Source organism: Chelonus insularis, unplaced genomic scaffold (genome assembly GCF_013357705.1).
Source record: "Chelonus insularis isolate UGA/USDA-ARS -01 unplaced genomic scaffold, ASM1335770v1 contig_94_pilon, whole genome shotgun sequence".
Taxonomy (NCBI): Eukaryota; Metazoa; Arthropoda; class Insecta; order Hymenoptera; family Braconidae; genus Chelonus; species Chelonus insularis.
The window spans coordinates 1461372-1479903 of NW_023276783.1; the positions used below are offsets into that span (position 1 = coordinate 1461372).

At 28.1% G+C, this 18532-nt stretch overlaps 1 protein-coding gene across 5 annotated transcripts in view; it reads left to right on the plus strand.

Moving 5' to 3' along the window:
- Positions 1 to 18532, plus strand: part of LOC118073033 (uncharacterized) — a 71392-nt gene that overhangs the window by 32021 nt on the left and 20839 nt on the right. For all 5 annotated transcript variants that reach the window (XR_004691059.1, XR_004691058.1, XR_004691060.1 and 2 more), the window contains 3 exons: positions 12702 to 12792; positions 14802 to 14925; positions 16828 to 17954. Coding sequence is in view for 1 of the 5 variants with exons in the window: in XM_035093317.1 (XP_034949208.1) it covers positions 14856 to 14925; positions 16828 to 17954 (1197 nt within the window). In the remaining 4 variants the exon portion in view is untranslated. The remainder of the gene's footprint in view (positions 1 to 12701; positions 12793 to 14801; positions 14926 to 16827; positions 17955 to 18532) is intronic.

The following is an 18532-nucleotide window of genomic DNA, read 5'->3' on the forward strand; positions in this document are numbered from 1 at the left end:
AGGAAAAATGCGATTTAAATGTTAGTTTTGATAGGTTCAATACCCTTGGGGTATTTATAGCTTTTTAGCTTTGAATATTTTACAAAAGTATTGGTCAATGATTGATTATTAGTCAATGACAACGTGGATCCATAATGAAGTTCCTATTTTAAGTGAAGTTAAATCTACTCTGATATGAATCATTCATTTAATACAATTGTAATGCTAAATGGGATAATCGATTACGATAATTGTTAGTTGAATGAAAGTGAGGTGGTTATAGATCGGAAAGGTTGTTTGTAAATGGTACCAATTTATAATTAACATTAACGTGTTAACTTGGCTGTATTCCAAAACTCTCAAGAGCTGCAGTAGTGATGAGAATTCATCAATTATCTTTTGTGGTTTGATGAATGTCCTCATTTCTCATTTAAATTATTTACCATGTTTTAAGTATTAACTTGGGCATTATTTTAATTGAAATTTGAAATTTTACTTACTTTCAAAGTTTCTGGAATTGTTGATATAATTTATTTCATTTTAAATGAAACCATCAAATCAGAAGTTGCACACATTTCATGAACATAAGTTGAGTATAAAGTTTGTTGACGGCTTTAAAAAGTGTAATACTTGGTTTCAATCATCTATACTGTTATGAATTTGTATAAGTTCAATTTCATAAAACAAAATTAATTAATTAATTAATTACTTGAAACGAGAGAAGAATTTTTGAAAATTTTCAATATAACTGTTTTGTATACAAGTTTTTTTTTTTATATATAGAAACATTATTGAATAGAATCTATTTATTTAGAAAAAATTTTTCAATTTTTCTTCTTTTGTAATTAATTTTAGTAAACTCGTTGTTAGTAAATATTTATTTAAAACTTCAATAATGAAAATTACGAGATTTAACTTTTTTTTTTGGTTATTTAATTTTAAATTCAAATATTGTTTTATTTGTTGAAAGGATTTAGATAAATATCGTGATCATTTCTCTACTTTTAGTTTGAAAAAATAAAAAAAATAACTTGAAACAACAAAAATACATTTTCCACTTTTTTCTTTTTAATGGAAAAAAAATTAATGTTATTATTGTTTCATTCATAAAGTTAGAAATAAATATGAAACTTTTTCAAAAATATGAATAAAAAGCAACTCTTTTTTACACAATAAATTAGTGTATAAAAAATATCATTATGAATTAATAAAACTAAGAAATCCTATAAACAATGAATGTTTATACACAAAATGAAAGTACATATTCCAGTGGGAAGCAATCGGGAATATTGCCAGAAATATACACAAAACAAAGCTTCAACTATTCAAAACTTCTAAGTTTGTATTCTATTTGCTAACAGAGTTCACATAGGTATTTCTGTTCTAGCTTTTCCCTAGAGCAACACAGTCTATCCTTATGTTGCTGTTATCCAACAGCATTTTGCTTCAACAATTCTACAAGGTACATCGACGATCAATGATCCCGCTAAAAATAATCAAACTTTATTGTATACAAGATCTTACTAATGTTTGTTTAATTTCTAAATGTCATTTTATATCAATAATATTCATCCAACTGTGAATATATATATGTAGAAAAAGATTATTTTCTCTTTTAATACTTGAAATAATTTAAAATGATGATATTTATATCAATGTATTTATATTGATGTTCAGCCCAAAGGAGTTTTCAACAAATCAAAAATTGTTTTAAATGATGAAAAATATTTTTTTGGAATTAATAACTCTCTATCAGGAATTTACTTATCAGGTCAAATTTATTATCAATAATAATCGGTTTAAAGTGGATTTAAGCAATGAATAAAATTCACATAAATATGCTTTTATAGTATAACTATAGTTTCAATCACTTGAAGTTATTATTGATAATCTTCATTTTTTATCCCCTGAATAATATTTTGTTATATTTCAATATATTTGTGTCATTGAATAAAATGATGATGATGATAAAATCCGTTATTGACAGGATTAAAAAATATCACCATCAACATTTAATCAAAATTATGAAATAAATAAACATTTAGGTAATATTTATTATAAAATATTAATAAAATTGTGGAGAAAAGAATTGATATTTATAGAAATGCTTGATATTTAGATGATCGATACCTTCATCCACCACAAATTCCTAAGAATAGAATTCAATCAGTGTTGTTAACAGATTTGTTTGCTCCACCAATCTTCCCCCTACCATTGACAAAAAACCCATCCAATTTGGCCACTTAATAGCATGGAAAATATTTTGCTATCGAATTATCAAGCCTATTAGTTCTAATAGATACAGTGAGATCAAATATGTAATTGACCATCAGGTCAGCGAGTTCATCACTCAAAGTCACGATCGGTGCAATTAACGGAAAATCCAAACCACAGAATGGGTAGCCAGTGCCTTCCCCTTTATGCTTGGAGCACATACCGCAAACTGAATTACTGCTGATGCCAATATCACCGGCATCCAACCAACATTCGATCGAGCTCACTCTTCTGAGTTCTGACACATATGGGACCATATTTGAAACCATCGGCCAAGTTAGAAAGCCTCAATGGACATCCGCAAAGCTGTGCATTAGACGGTGCATCGTTATTGTAACCAACTCCACCAACACCCACCTGCTCCTAGGTAGTAATTAATTCCAGATAATCCTTAATCACTAATTGCTTGCAATCCTGGTATTAGCGTCTGTAGATCTCGTTAACGGACCCACACAACTTTTATTCCAACTCGTTGAATTAGTTACGCGATTTGATTATATTTTTAGCTGTAAAACTTTACAGAAACCTAATTATTCAAGCATACAAGAAAACTTGTGATGAGGTTTTTTTTTTATGCTCTGCTTTAATTATAATGCACTCACCCAATAATACTTCATTATTCCATTTTGTTCTCCATCGTTTATACAAATGAAGTTCAATTTTATTCATAATCATTGCTCAATATACTTTCGATTGATGAAAAAAATAGCAGTAATTATGCAGAAAGTAGCTTCCACTTTATAAAGAGATTAAACATATCATTTGTAGACTGGTAAACAAAGAGAATAATCAGTTAAGTAGAAAGAATTTAGAGCCAAGCGAATGTAGGAGATAATTAATTAATTTAATTGACTGTAGGATGGAATCAGGAACACATGATAAATATTGGTAAAAGAAAAAAGAATCATTATTATGATGATAATCTTCTTTGCATTTGAATTAAAAAACTTCTGTGAAAATTATATGAACAAAGTGTATTTCAAGATCAAGGTTATTAGAAATAAAATCTACTTTCAGCATATTGACCTGATCAACTGATTCAATTCTAATTCTTGAATATGATGATGGGTGAAATTTGTTCAACAGGATATTCTTCATCTCAATAAGAATCATAATTTCCTTTCATCTTTTATTTCAATCATGTTTTATGTAACCATCAGCACATTCTTTTCATCAGATTATTTTCCACGTGAAGTCAAAAATGAAAATTCTTAAAATTCTTCTTTTAATAATTTTCTTCTAAAACAATCCTGAAATAGTTGAAAACAATACAAGATGTTGAAAATTTTGATCAACTGATGAAAAAGAAGAATAAAAAAGATTTCTTTCATAGAATTGGAAGTTTTCGAAGCAGCTTAAAATCTGAAAAAAGTAAGAAATAGTTTGGGTTCATCAGAGGTTAGTTTTTAGCTTCCTTCTCATCAACTTCTTACCTTTTTCATCATTTAGCCTGGGTTTTTTATTATTGTTAGTCTCTAAATTACAGGCAGTAGCTGAAATGAATTTTCCCCAAGGGTATACTGAAAGCGTTGTTATATGAATACCTACATTGTTTCTTTACTTGATTTTTTTTTAGTCCCGATCAAATCCTTGAACTGTAATCCAGCAAGTTGGTGGAAAGACGAAATCAGTCACCGTACCAAGCAGTTTATCATTTTCGAAAATTGCATCCACGTCCAATCGGCTTCTAAATCCGTAGATCTCTAATCCTTCCGCATTATGGTGGTGGTTAAAACGTACAGAATGTCACCCGGAAGGATTTCATGCTTCCAGGCAATCGAATAGATTTCTTTGTGTTCAAATAACTTTTTATCCTTTTCCAATTAAACAACTATTCTACTTTATTTCTATTTAATTCGCCATCTTTTTTTTTGTTTTTTATATTAAAGGTTTGTCTATTTTCTCACAGTCGTCCATGTCGTTATTATGACTTTGATGATTATTACTATTGTTATTTATGTACTTCATTAAGATGCCTGATTTCCCGAGGCGATCTTTGTCATATCACCAAACCACAAACAAACTCCATTTCATCAAACTTAATCAGTCTCTGTTTTCTCCCTTTTTCTTATTAACCTTGAGCATTATACTCTCAAGAATTTGTGAATACTTGGGGAGAAAACTGACTAAATGAAGACGTCTTTTACTTCTTGTAAGACCATTTTCTTCTTCAGTTAAAGACTTTATATAATCGCTGAGGTACTTTGGGAATAATATGCAAATACCTTGGTCTTTTTGATGATTATTTTCATCATTTTACACTTAGATAAATTGCAAATAACATTTTCAGTTGATAGCCTTGATGAAATTTAAAACTCTTTGTTGATAGATAGAAAAACATTCTTATAAATACCATCTTGAGCCACTTATTTCATCCAAAATACTATTTTAGAGTAACATTCGACAATTCAGTTACATTTTATGTGCCAACAAGAGAGTAAGTAATCTGAAAAGTATCTTATTCCTTAGAGGATACTTTGGGTCATGATATTTTATTTTCTACTTCAGCATTCTATTTTTCACGAGTACTAAAAATTGTGCTCGAAGCAAAACTTAAAATTTACTTGGATTAAATTTAGGAAAAGGTATAAAATTTAATATTCTAAATAAAATATGTTTTTATGATACTTGAAATGAAAAGAGAAAGATAAAAATTGGATAAAATAAAATATCATACCCGAGTATGAAATTGTTTATATCTTAAACACAATTTCCTAGAGGCTGTATCAAGTACTATAGAGTTAATGAAGGGTACCTAGAGAGTTAGTTCTCGGTCAGCGCTGAAACTTGGAGCAATAAAACAAGTAACTCACGCAAAAGTTTACTGTGTAAGCGATCTTGCCTAGAGGGTATTGATGCTGGTTAACCGCATGCCAAAGAGACATCCACTTGCTCCCCTGGGAAGTTCTTATCACACTTATGTATTTACTCTCATTTATAACTTTATGTGTGTAGTCATTATAACCGATACTCATTTTATGGTCATTTTAAACTCAACATTAATTCTAAATCACTCTATCAACTGAATCTCACTTGAATATTTAAAACTATTCCTTGTTAGAAATATTCATTAGACTATGTTTAGGATCTTGTACCTCAACATCAAAAGCCATCATTCTTTATCAAGATTAAAGTTTATTAAAAATTATGAAAAATAATTACTTACCAAACATTATGATACATTTGTCTATGTTGGATCTATATTGTAAACTCTACTTCCAATTTATTAACTTCTGTTATTATTATTTGAGTATTAATCTTCTTTTAAAGTACAATCGAAATCATCTGATACAATCACAAGAAATTGTTTTTCAAACTATGATAAATATATTCCAATAATATTCCAAGTGGATCTCCAATGGTATCACCAACAGTATACTTGAAATATTTCACAAAAACCATACTTATCTAATTTTTCAACTTAATCTTTAATTATAGCTCCTGAAGTAATATATTAAAATATGAAGAACATGCCCTTATCTCCATTTTTATCAAGTTACAGTCTGTTAAACTTTTTCTAGCAGCTGTAAATTAGTGCTGACTACGGTATACTTAACTTGTTACTTTCTTAAGGATAAAGAAGAGCTAGGTAGTAAGCACCTAGTCTTGTGATGAAAATTTTAATATTAACCAAGGTATATGTTTCATTATAATTTTGATGAAAAAAATTTTTTATGACACGTAATCAGACAATATGACAGCAGAATCATTCTCCAGGTTTTGCTCGTTCACGTTAATGTCTCAATAACAATGATATTAACGACGAAACAGGGGAACTTGGAATTTACTATAACTTGAAATAATGATCGTCATTATTTTATAATTACAGCTATCATACCAATCATAACAGAGGATAAAATTTTTTCTAAGACTAAGAGTTACATTAAATATTCAAACTTTACATTCGAGTCTCGTTAATCTACAGTAATATTTAGATAAACTTTCATTTAATAGGATCATGAAATCTCAAAGTTAATTAAAAACGTTTTATTATTTGATTCTGTAATTATAAAATTGAATTCAACATTTTACAAGTATTCTTTTTTATTCAATCATCTTTTCCAACAATTTTCTTTCAATTATTTTGTTTTCAATCATTTTTTTTTTTATGTAACGAACATGTTGGAGCTTTTATAATTTACCTCTTTCAACCTATTAAATATAAAATGACAATTTTGTTAAAGTTTCCATTTGATGAAGATAATAATAGGAAAATGGGTTAAGGATTATAGGAGTGTGTTGACGTATAGCTTAGCAGGAATAATTTGACGAGAAAATTTTATCTTGTTCAAAAGTTTCTAAACTTCATAATTGAGCTCAACGTCACGTAGAGACATATTTGTTATAGGTACATATGTGTATGTATGAATCATATATATACATGTATAAATATATGTATATATATTATAGATATGTATTTATAAATGTGTATATTTATGTATGTTTCGTTACATGAATGTCTGATTGTTGAGAATTATTCATGTGACTTCCTTCCTGCAATCTCTCAATCGTTATCTTTGTACGCAGTGAAAATATCAAGTTCCTAACTGTTAAAATTCGAATAATTTTTTCAATATCATAAAATTTCTCATGAGATAGTCATTGAAAAAATTAAATAAAAAATACGTGAAGTATTTTTATATCAATTATTTGCATAGTAAATTCACATTTATATATTTCCTCCAAGCTAAACCTCTTTTAAGACTTGAATTTTATTGCATTTGAATAAAGAACAACAGCAGTGTGTTAACCTAATGCTTCTATAGCTTGGAAGTTGTAAATAAAAAAAAAATAAAACAGATTTCAATTTGATTTATTTAAAAAAAGAAAAATGGCAAGGTATTTGTGATAGGGATTTCAATTGAGTTGATTTTAAAAAACGATTAATGAATTAAAAATATTTTAATTGATAATCCTTTCGGTGTATATTCTACACATATTTTGGAATTGAAATTCAAGTCATATCACAACGGTCAGTACAAAGGAGTTCCGGTGAACGCTGGACTATTTTGGTAAATATGGTTGCACGTGGGCTTTTAATCAATAGTACACTGTCCGGAACATACAATGAAGTGAATTTAAACACCGCTGAATATTAGAGAGGTTAAAGAAAGGGTTTACAGGGTCTGAGGATATTTGTTCAACACACATGTGGATGCGGGTGTGCATGCTTCATGTATCTATTAAATAGTTATTTTACTTCATAGAAGATAAAATACAATCAACCAAAATTATTTTCAAATCAATCATCTTATCTAAACTGGTGATAACTATTTAATAAAATAAATTCTTGATTTATTAAAAAAAATTCTTTAATTGAATTCAGTAAACAAATAAAAATAGAGGGAAAAAAAATCTCATAAAACGTGGAATTTTTAATAAAAAATAAATTGACTAAAATATCAACGAAAAATCAAGAAATTTTTATTCATTGAATTAAAATAAAAATAAATCTGAAAAAAGTAGTTTAAATAAAAGTGATATATAATGAAGAGCAACTTTGTTTTATAAAATAAGTAAATATTTAAAAATTGATGTGCAAGAAAGTTTTTAAAGGAAAGGAATGTTTGAGTTTTTAAAGGAGTAAAAATTTTTTAAAGAATAGAAGTTAAAGAGTTGAGCATAAGCGAGAAAAATCATAAATTTTATTCGGCGCGACGTCGTCGACGCTTATTCCATTTAGAAGAAACTTCTTGTGCGAAAAGATGAAGAATAAAGTTGATAAAAGGATGCGATGCAGAGCGTAGAGAATTTACTTACTAACCTTTCGGTGGCTTATAAAATGTATAAAGGAAGGAAAATAGTAAATTTAAAATAATTTATTATTGCTATTAAAATGAAAATTTTTTAACTTTTAAATCTCTTTCTCCAATTCTTTATACTTTAATATTTATTCAGACACTGTAATTAAATTCGGATTAATGTTAATTCAAATATATATATATATATATATATATATATATTTCACCAAGTATAAATAAAGGTGATATTTTCTTAGAGATAGGATAGAATTTTTTTTTTTTTTATCCTAGATAAAACCAAGCATTATCATCCTCTTTCTTGTGTTATGTATCCTATAAGCGCACGCCTTGCATATTAAATAGTTAAAAATTCTCAATAACTTCCTTTGCATCCACATAACTGGACGAATGCATTCACGTAAGAAATATACATTAACCAACATATTAATAAATAAAATTCATATCACCCCAAGAATACTAGAGTCATACTCAAATTATTCAAATGATTTCAGAGATGGGAAAATGAGAAGTGTAGTTAAGAATAATACAAAATAGTCTAGTTAATAATTTACATGAAAATTGAAATTAAAATGATCACAGTATCTCAATTAGTCATGCATTCAAGCTGTAATTTCATGCACATTGAAATATCTCTGACTTGTAATGGACACTTACACTACACCTACGTCCACCAGGTCCTTTTATATCATCTAGATAATGCTTATCAGCATGATATGTATATGCATTCGTCCCTTCCAGATGTTCACGTTAACATACAGTTCTTGTCCCTTGGGAATATTACAATCTAACTACTTTTTGTATTAAACATGTTTTATTTAAAATTTTTTATCACATCAAAGAATATAATATTTTCTTTTGAGATAGAATTTAAATATTTTGTCAAGGCTTTGAGATTCTATATTTCACATTGAAATATTATTTAAAATTGTTTTCTATATGTTATGATATTTTTTTCTGTGTTTGATGTTGATTGATGCTGATTTTTATCCAACAAAAAAAATACAATAAAATAATTGGATAAATAAATAAATCATAATAATAAAATACAATGGATTTTATATTCAAGTATCATTGAAATAGAAATTTAGTATTAGTTGATTTTAACAATTTTTTAGAATCGATCATGAATTTTTGATATATTCGATCAAATTGAAATTCTCCTCTTATCAAAAAAAAACAAAAAAAAGAAAAAAATGACAAATACTTGGAGTGGCATTAAATGATTGAAACAGTTATAAAATACTTGATGGTATTTTGACATAAAATTTTTAGAATTTTTCTAGAGACATTCTGATCTGTCATTTGGTTCAAAATAACAAGGTATTTGATAGTGGAAAATATTAGATACACAGCAGGTATTTTAGAGATAGAAATTCACTCTGTTCCTTCGCGATTTGTCGACAGTAGTTGTCTGAGATTGTGGAGTTGTTCGATTTATAGTTTTATGTCTTCCTCAACTGCACATAAGCATTTTATGCTATCATCTATGATGAATTGAACTATAAATTAACTCATTTCTTTTCTGTCTTGCTGTCAAATATATTACTCTAGCTTCAAATGTTTAATCTTGATAAATGTTCCGAAAATATTTAGATAAAATTATTTGAAATAATATATTATTTTATTAAATTTAATTCATAAAAATGGGATATGAGGGAAGGAGAAGAAAATAAATAAAAATACTAGGAGTAACTGAAATGAATGAATTCATGAATAATTTTATAATTAGCATTCTTAATGACTCTTTTAAATACAGCAAAAAAAAAAATTGGATTTTTTTTTTATATTTAGAGAACATTTGTCGCAAGAATTTTTTCCAACAACATTCCAAAGGGAAATTGAATTGACAGTAGCATAGGGTATTTTTATTGTAGACACTTTGTGGCACTGGACCAAGTAAAAAGTTTGTTAATAGCATTTATTACCTCTTTGTCATTGAGAATTAACTAACTTGCCATGGAATTTTTCTAAAAGTACCTCATGTTAATCTACTTAGCATTTTATTATTATTTTTTTTTCTTATAAGCTTTGTAAATAGGAAATACTTTAATCGACAGTGATGAAGCATTCCTTGTATATTACTTCATACTATAATAAAATGGACTTAAAATATCAGATTTACATAATCCAATAAAATTATGATTATAAAGTTCATTTATAATTGCAGGTTTCATTTAAAAATAAAAAACTCTTTAAAATATGATCGACCAAGCATATTAATATGTTGCAAAACATTCTTTAAATAAATTTCATTCCAAAGAAGGGTAGTTTACTGATGAAAAGTTTCGCTGAAAAATCGTGGTAATAAATAGGAAGAAATAGGAAAGAAAAATGGAGGTGAAGTTGAGAGCTTTCGACCAGATCATGACTTTCTTCTCCTTATGATTTTTTTTCTTTCGTATTTTACCTGTAGAATTGAACTAGAATTCGTGAATATTTTTATGTTAAAAAAGTCAATTACTTCCATCATTAATAAACAAAATACATTTGCATTCAATATCAATCAATATTAATTAATAAATTAAAAAAAAAAGGTCAGAAACGTATTTGCATATTTAGAGAACAACTTACATTATTAATAATAAGGTGAGGTACATTTGTAGAATATCAAAATCATCTAATATGTATATATAGCCTGGGGAAAGGAATCCTAAGTCTAAACTCTGGAGCTAATTTGAGCCTAGGTTCTACATCACCTAATTAAATAATTGATGAAGAAGCGCGGTCGAGCACAAGTTTTTGACGTAGAGTTGATTGAAATAGATTAAAACAATTGATTAATAAATTATTAAAATAACTACTATATTAGCAAGTCAAGAAATTGTCCTACACCAAACCTATATAGTCTCATCTAGAATTGTCAATAAAGAGACCCATCAATCAATCCCTCTGGATAATCGTTACCATCAGGTTGCTAAGATCATTCACACGATCTTGAAGATCAAAGCAAGTAAGCAGGTAATAAGTCAATCGGGAGTATGTCCTCGAGGCACATGAACTATATCAGCGATCAACTTTTCAAGTTGAGCAGCATACTTGAATTTATAAATTCAGGACAAAAATGATAAAATCAAAATGAAATGAATTTCTCTCTGATAATTATATTAAATAATTTAATTAGAATAAGCTTTTATCAAAAAATAATAATAATAGTAATCATTATCAGAGGAAAATATATTTATTTCATTGTTAATGTGTTAATTTTACATCAACGATGTGAACTGATAATCACATTGTTTTATCAGCTACTCTTTCATATTTAATTCCATCCATTTTATTATTCAAACGTGTATGCTTATTCTATTTTCATTTTCCTCGTGAGCTTATTTTTTTTTCTTTTTGCGAAGAAAAACCCTTACAGAGTGCCTTTGAATTCCTTCTTTAGAAATTTTCATTAAAAGTTTATGTATTTAAATTTGTTGAAGTTGAGTCTTTAAGGTAACTTTAGAGTGTCAACGTGGCTGCTTTTTAAAAGCACCTTCAGTATACTTTGTGACATACCGTTAAAATAGAATTGTTGTTCCTTAGTAAAAAGATAGCCAGCCCGGTTATATCTGTAAAGTTGTGTACAATATATATCTATACATATAATAAAACAAACAAAGTTCCATATTTCAAAAATAAAATGCGCTGACGAAGCTCAACAACTTTTGTGTGGACTCTTGGCTCGTTTGTGCGACGAGACGTTGTTTGCACCTCAACAAAAACTTTGACATTCTGGTGGTTACTAGAAAACTTTAGTGATGTTATATTGTCATAAGAAAATGTACGCATAAAGCAACGTGTATAAATTATCACCATGACAAGATTACACTTTTATCCTTTCTGTTGGAATATTTGAAAATATTTAAATAATTATGACAAATATGAGTCTTGGTTAAAATACTTTAAAAAATAGTTTTTATGGGTACAGTATTTTCTTCGACTACTAGTTGATGTTGTCAAAACTTCTTTATTAAAAATTATAAATATTAATCATCCTCCCAGGCAATTTAGCCTCCAGTTCTAAGGAAAATTAAAATTTTTATTATACAAGAAAACGAGATAAAAAAAATAACCTGCTTAATTTTTATTTTTTTTCACTAAAAAAGCTCATTAATATTTTTTTTTTCATATTTATAAAATGCCTTTAACTGAATATTTTTAAGTGATTTAATATAAATATTAATTATATGCAGATAAAAAAAAATGATAATCGTTTTTTCTTTGAATAAAATAAGTGGAGGAAAAAAAGGATAAAAAGTGTATAAAATCGTGACAGAGTGGTAAAGAAATGTGGAAGTAATAGTTTTCTAGTCTCTTGCAAAGTTTTCCAATCGCTCAGAACGAGACATCAGAGAATTACTAGGGAAAATGAGGGAAGCAAAAAGAGGTTACCGGTGCAGTGGTCAGAGGTAGTAAAAGATGAGGAGGAAAAAGAGTGATTGTGAAACTGGAGAAGTGAGAACTTAATCCTTTGACGACTGTCGTTGCACCAAGGGTTTTTTTTATAGAATTTCCAAAGACTTCTTTGTGAATGAGAAATTTCTATCTTTTGATTACTAAGTTACTTTACATTGCATAAAATGTTTGTCTGTAAAGAAGAAAAAAAAAATATTCTCAAAATTGACATAAATCCTATCATTTATTTCTCTAAAAACTTTTGAATTTTATCTTGATTCTAACTGTTGTTCATTTTGTTTGCAGGTTAAAAATATCTGATGTAATAACAGTTGATGGAAGCCGAAAATGTAGTTTTTATCATTTCCAACGGATATTCAACAACTAAAAATTATTTGTGAGTAGACCACTTTATTGTTGACAAATTAAACGTTGAAGTTTCTGCAACTGATTTTGAAATTGCGCTTGAGGCTGTCCGAGGTGAAAAATCCATAACATCCGTCGATGTAGATGAGAGAATAAATGAGAAGCAAAAAAATAGCGATGTCAGTTTTTCCAACTGACCTCAATGTGAAAGAGTGAGATAAAGAGAACTCAGCAGATGTCATGTATAATTTTCTGCCTCTGACACATATTCGTTGAACAACTTTTAAGTGTAACTGTAGTATCACTGAAAATATTTTATAGAATTTTGTGTAGTTAATTATATAGACTGAGAAAAGCATAATATTTTTTTAAACTGAAAAATTATCTCACAAATATATTTATTTAATAATCATTTCACCTACAAGTACATCACACCACTGATCATATATTCATATAAACATTTTTGCTAGCAGAAAATGACATGGTTATTAATGATAATCACAACAAATTACATAAAAACATGCATTAATCAATTAGTCATACCAAAGTTAAAAGTAATGAAAGTACAAGTTATATGAGTAATATCGTAATCATTTTGTTTTAATTAAAATTAATATTTTAACAAATTTCCAACAAACTCATTAATCACATTATCTACCCTAAATGACTAAATTCTAGACATATATTTTAGCTTAAACTCAATAACAATAATTATAATTGATCATAATAAGAGAATACTCTTTAATTTGTATGAAACAATTCATCAATAGACGTATTTAATTTTTAAACTAATGTGATTATTGAATAATTAGTCATGGAAATGCTCAGGAGATTGCACTCCTCCAGCATCTGGTTCAGAACTTAGTTAATAAAATGATCGACGAGGTTGACAATAGTCGGCATAATCAAGCTGCTTGGTAAATGGAATATAAGAGAAAGTTAAGCATTACTATTATTGAAAGACATCTACAGAGAAAATTCAAATTCAATGTTCTTTTGTTTCATTTTCTTCTTTATTCTATTCCATTCTACTACACTCACTGTCCTTCTTTTATGAGAATTTATATTCACCAACTGGAAATCAGCAAACTTTTTACATAAAAATTCGAACAAGCATTTGAAAAAATTATCAAAAGCTTAAATAGACATTACACTTGATCAGCTTCATCATTTTTACTTTTATTTAAATTATTCAGTGGTCTAAGTGGTCATAAAAATATGATAATCCACTTTAAAGTATTCGTTGAATGAAAACACTAGTAAAGAAAGAAAAAAAAATATTCTTCATTGAATCCATTAGATAGATGATTAATTAATTCATTAATTTTGAAGCAATTAAATATAGTATATGACGTTAATTTATCTTCATTCTCAATCAATAAATCTATTAGGAATTAGACCGAAAATAGATGTTAACGTATAATATTTACTCTAAAGATCGCTCCATTATCCATGAAGTAGTTGAATTTAATGGAAGGGTAGTAGTTCAGGGTGTAGTAGTAAAATAGTAAGGGAGGGAGAAATATAATAGCACACGACTAAAGTGGTTTTCTTGTAGCAAAACTTAGTCGTCACGCCTCTACTTTGTTTCTATCATCTTTACTATTGTATGCTTAACATAGCATTGTACGTAATCTTGAAGCATACTGTTGTTAATTAATAATAAAGCATCATTAACTGTATTCTTGTTCCGTCACCTCAATTCTAATTACACTTGTTCATATCTCATTAAAATACTCATTGTTAATCTAACTTGATCAATATTTTTCTACTAGTTTTCTCAAGATTGTTTCTATCCAAACGAAAAACAACTGGAAAAATAAATACTGAACCAACCATTTATTGACATTAATTATTGAGAAATTATGTAAACTTTAATCATTTATTTTTGCATACAAAAAATTAATTAAGTTTGGGATCGAAGAAAAAAACATGATGTAGAAATTAATTAAGTGCCTGAGTATCTCTAAAATGAATTTAATATAAGCAAATTTCATTGCATGAATAGAATTAATCTTTAATTGAATTCATTATGTACAGGAAACAGTAATGAAGATGGCAGAGGGTTGATAAAGAAACATTGAACTCTTGGAGATGCGGCAGCTGAGAAAATCTATTGCCTCGATCGCCATCCTCGGGGCTGTTCTAGCGATGGCGTTATCAGGTAAATACATACATACATCTGTTGTTATCACTATCACATAAAGTTCTCTATTATCATAGTTATTGTTAGAATATTAAATCCAGTTACATTATTAATTCAAATCGACAATAACTAGTATAATCAAATTATTTTACCAACTCGTCATGGTGTTGATTTTTTCATTTATTTCTGTTATTGAACATCCCGAATATTTAATAACAAAATCATATTAAATTCAAAAAAAAAAAATTGGAAATAATGATGAAGAACAATATATTTTTGTTAGGGAAAAAATTTTTCAAAAATTCTATTTCATCCAAGTGTTGTTACCTGAAAAGGTTTCGCTATTTTTAGATATTTTTAAAACTGGAGAAAAAAACAATTACTGAGCTTCATTGTTGCCATGGTCTCAAAAAGTAATGATGTTTAAAAATTTGTATAAAATGAAAATGAATTTGTTTTACGTTGAATAGATGGCTTGGATGATTATTTTTTATAAGTACTATTATTATTATTTCTCTTATTATGATTATTTTAACAATTTAAAATAACAATGTGATTCTGTAAAAACTTGATAACTTGTATATTTGTATATCTGTGTTGGTCAATGTGATTGGATGCAGATTATTGGACTGTAAGAGAGAAATTGATCACCCTCGTATAGACTGACACGTATCTCACTATCACGAAATTGCTTTCGTTGACGGAAATCCCCGCAAGCGTTAGAATAGCAAGCACTAGCAATATCAGTACTATAAAGCAAACAAATTTACGTTGAGCTTCTCTCAAGCTATTTTACCTTTTCTGCATCTCGATTTTGTAGATCCCTTTCAACAAAATCATTCCTACCTAAAATATTACACAAAGGTAAGAAACAGTATATCACAAAACAGACTAATTAAGCTCTTAATGTTTCTCATATACTTTTCTCCGTCAATTATATTGTGTACATTCATAGAAAATTATTCAATAAAACTCAACATGATGTTCATGTTCCATATGAATATATAATTTAATTATTATTTGAGTTTGTATGAATATTCAGTTTAGTAAATTTACAGATACTTTACTGAATAGACTTTTTTTGTTGCATTTCTTGTGCTTGTTAGTAGCTGGAAGATATCATATTTATACTCCATTCTGACATCTATAGATTTTCGAATCAAATTTCCTATCTATTGCAAGCTTTTATTACTAGAAAGATTTTACAATCGAAAATTCATAAAAGAAAGATTGAGTTTTATTTTTTAAGGAACTCTCATTCTTGTTGTACAATAAAAACAGTTATAAAATTGAAATTTATAGAAAGATATACATAAGACATATTGATTCAACAAGTCATATGAGTCTGAATTAAATTAAATAAAACAATGATTATAGAAATTCTATTGATAAATGATAGTCTTCATAAATTTAAATGTTAAAATATTGAATAAGAATATTTTTACATGTTAAAAGTAATTTTCATCTCGACCTATATTCAATGTCAGCTGATCTAGAAAAAAATGATCGACATAAATTGACAAGTTATACAATATAAATAGTTTTGTAGTAAAAAACTCTAGGATCATAGATTGAGTAAAGGTGAAGAAGTTGGTGCTTGATTGAACTGTCAATAACAAAATGTGTAAGAAATTTGATATCGCTATGTAGAAACTATACCTGAGAATATGTTGCTGCAAAATACTAACAATAATAATAAAAAAAAAAATTGAGAAAGAATGAGGGTAAAAAAATATCGAAATTCTTACATTTATCATTGTCTTGGACGGATGTACTCTCTCATCTGGTGATTTTTCTGTCGAATGACCCAATCCCTTCTTTTATTACCTGACTCAACGAAGCGCAATGTAGGTTTTTTTTTGGTATAAAAAAAAAGTAGATCGATAAGAGAAATGTTGAGTGTTTTTCCAATTGTTACAGAGATGGAAGACGAGAAGCATTCTGCTGTTGGAGATGCTGGACATCGAAAAGAGATAAGCAACGAGAGTTCTTTAGAGTCTACTTCTCAGAGATGTGGTAAACAAGATGGAATAGAATCTGAGCAGCATGAAAATAATCATACCAGAGAAATAAAAACTGATCAATTGAAGATGTTTGAAAATCATGAATGTAAAAATAGAACACAACCATTATCAACATTAAAGAAGAAAAACGATTCCCTGTCAAGGATTAAATCCGATGGGAGTTCAATGATTCCATCTCAAGAGTTCATGGAGAATGATAGGATTCGAGATAATCAGAGTTTAAAGGTAGAAGATGTAGCAGAAAATCACACAAATTTTCTGACTACGATAGACAGCTATAAACTTTTAGTTGATGAAGCAGCGAAAATAGCAGCAGACGTTTCACATCTTGAGGGCAGAGAAGCAAGTAATGAAACAATTGAAGATGAAGTTGATGTCCGTCATGAAAAGAAACAAGACTTATCGATGTTTCCCCGAAGACTAGAGAACCAATTAGTAGATCTTGACAGAATAAGAAAACCTACGTCTTCTTCTGAACTAATAACTCAAGTACGAAGTGCTAAACACATAACTTTCTCTACCACCTCAGAGTTTGCTAGAAACTCTTCGTTTGCTCGAGGCTCTAACGACACAACTGGATTAGAAGACGAAACTCTCGAATCCCCGCTGGTGGTTTCTCCACCTCAAATACTTCCATCAGGTACAAGGTTTTCTACCAAAGAAAAATCTCCAGATGGATTCATGATAGAAAGCAAGTTACCATACCTCAAAAAAGACTATTCAAAGCCATCGATCAACTTGGTGGATGGTAAAGCAAGTAAAGTTTTCTATGAGATTAAACCTTCATTGAATACAGCCATGCAAGATAGAGACGATGATGTTGATATTGAAAAAGCTAATGGCCCGATGATAGTAACAACAAGAAGGAGCTTTTTATCAGCTTTTAAAATTCCAAGTTTACCCAGTTCTTTTGGAAAATTTGGGCCTTATTTTTTGGATGATGCTGATGATCACAATATCACGGAGAGAATTGGTAGCACAGTAATGCTCAACTGTAGAATTGGACTATTGGGAGATAAAAAGGTATTTCGCTCGACTATTTTTTATGCTTAGTTTTATTTGCCTTTCTTCTTTTTCTTGTTTTATACTTGGAAGAAGATTTCTTTCAAGTAGAGTTGATCTTTTTTTTCTCTCTACCATATAGCTTTTAAGTTGAGAATAGAAGTGTAAAGTATAAAGATTCTCAAAATATTGAGCTACTTATTTTCAGGAAATTTTCTTCCTCATATTTTCTTATTTACCAGTTATATTGCTCATTACTTCAACCTATTATTAGATTGTATTTATCTTTTTAGGAATAAAATCATGCAACGAGGAAAATATGTCTCTTTGACAAATTTGTAACAATACATTTGCAAACGGATATTAAAAATAAATTTGTTTTTTCGTGAATAACAAATGACAAAATTACATTCTAAATCAATTCTTTTTATAAAAGATCTTTTATTTACTAGAAACTCTAAAGAATATTGATTGATAAAAATTTATAAATATTTTAAAATTTTATAAAATTATTTATACCATGTTTGTTATTATTTATGAGATAATATTTTCATTTTCGTAAAGTTATAGCCACTCTTTCGTTCCATCAATTATTTACC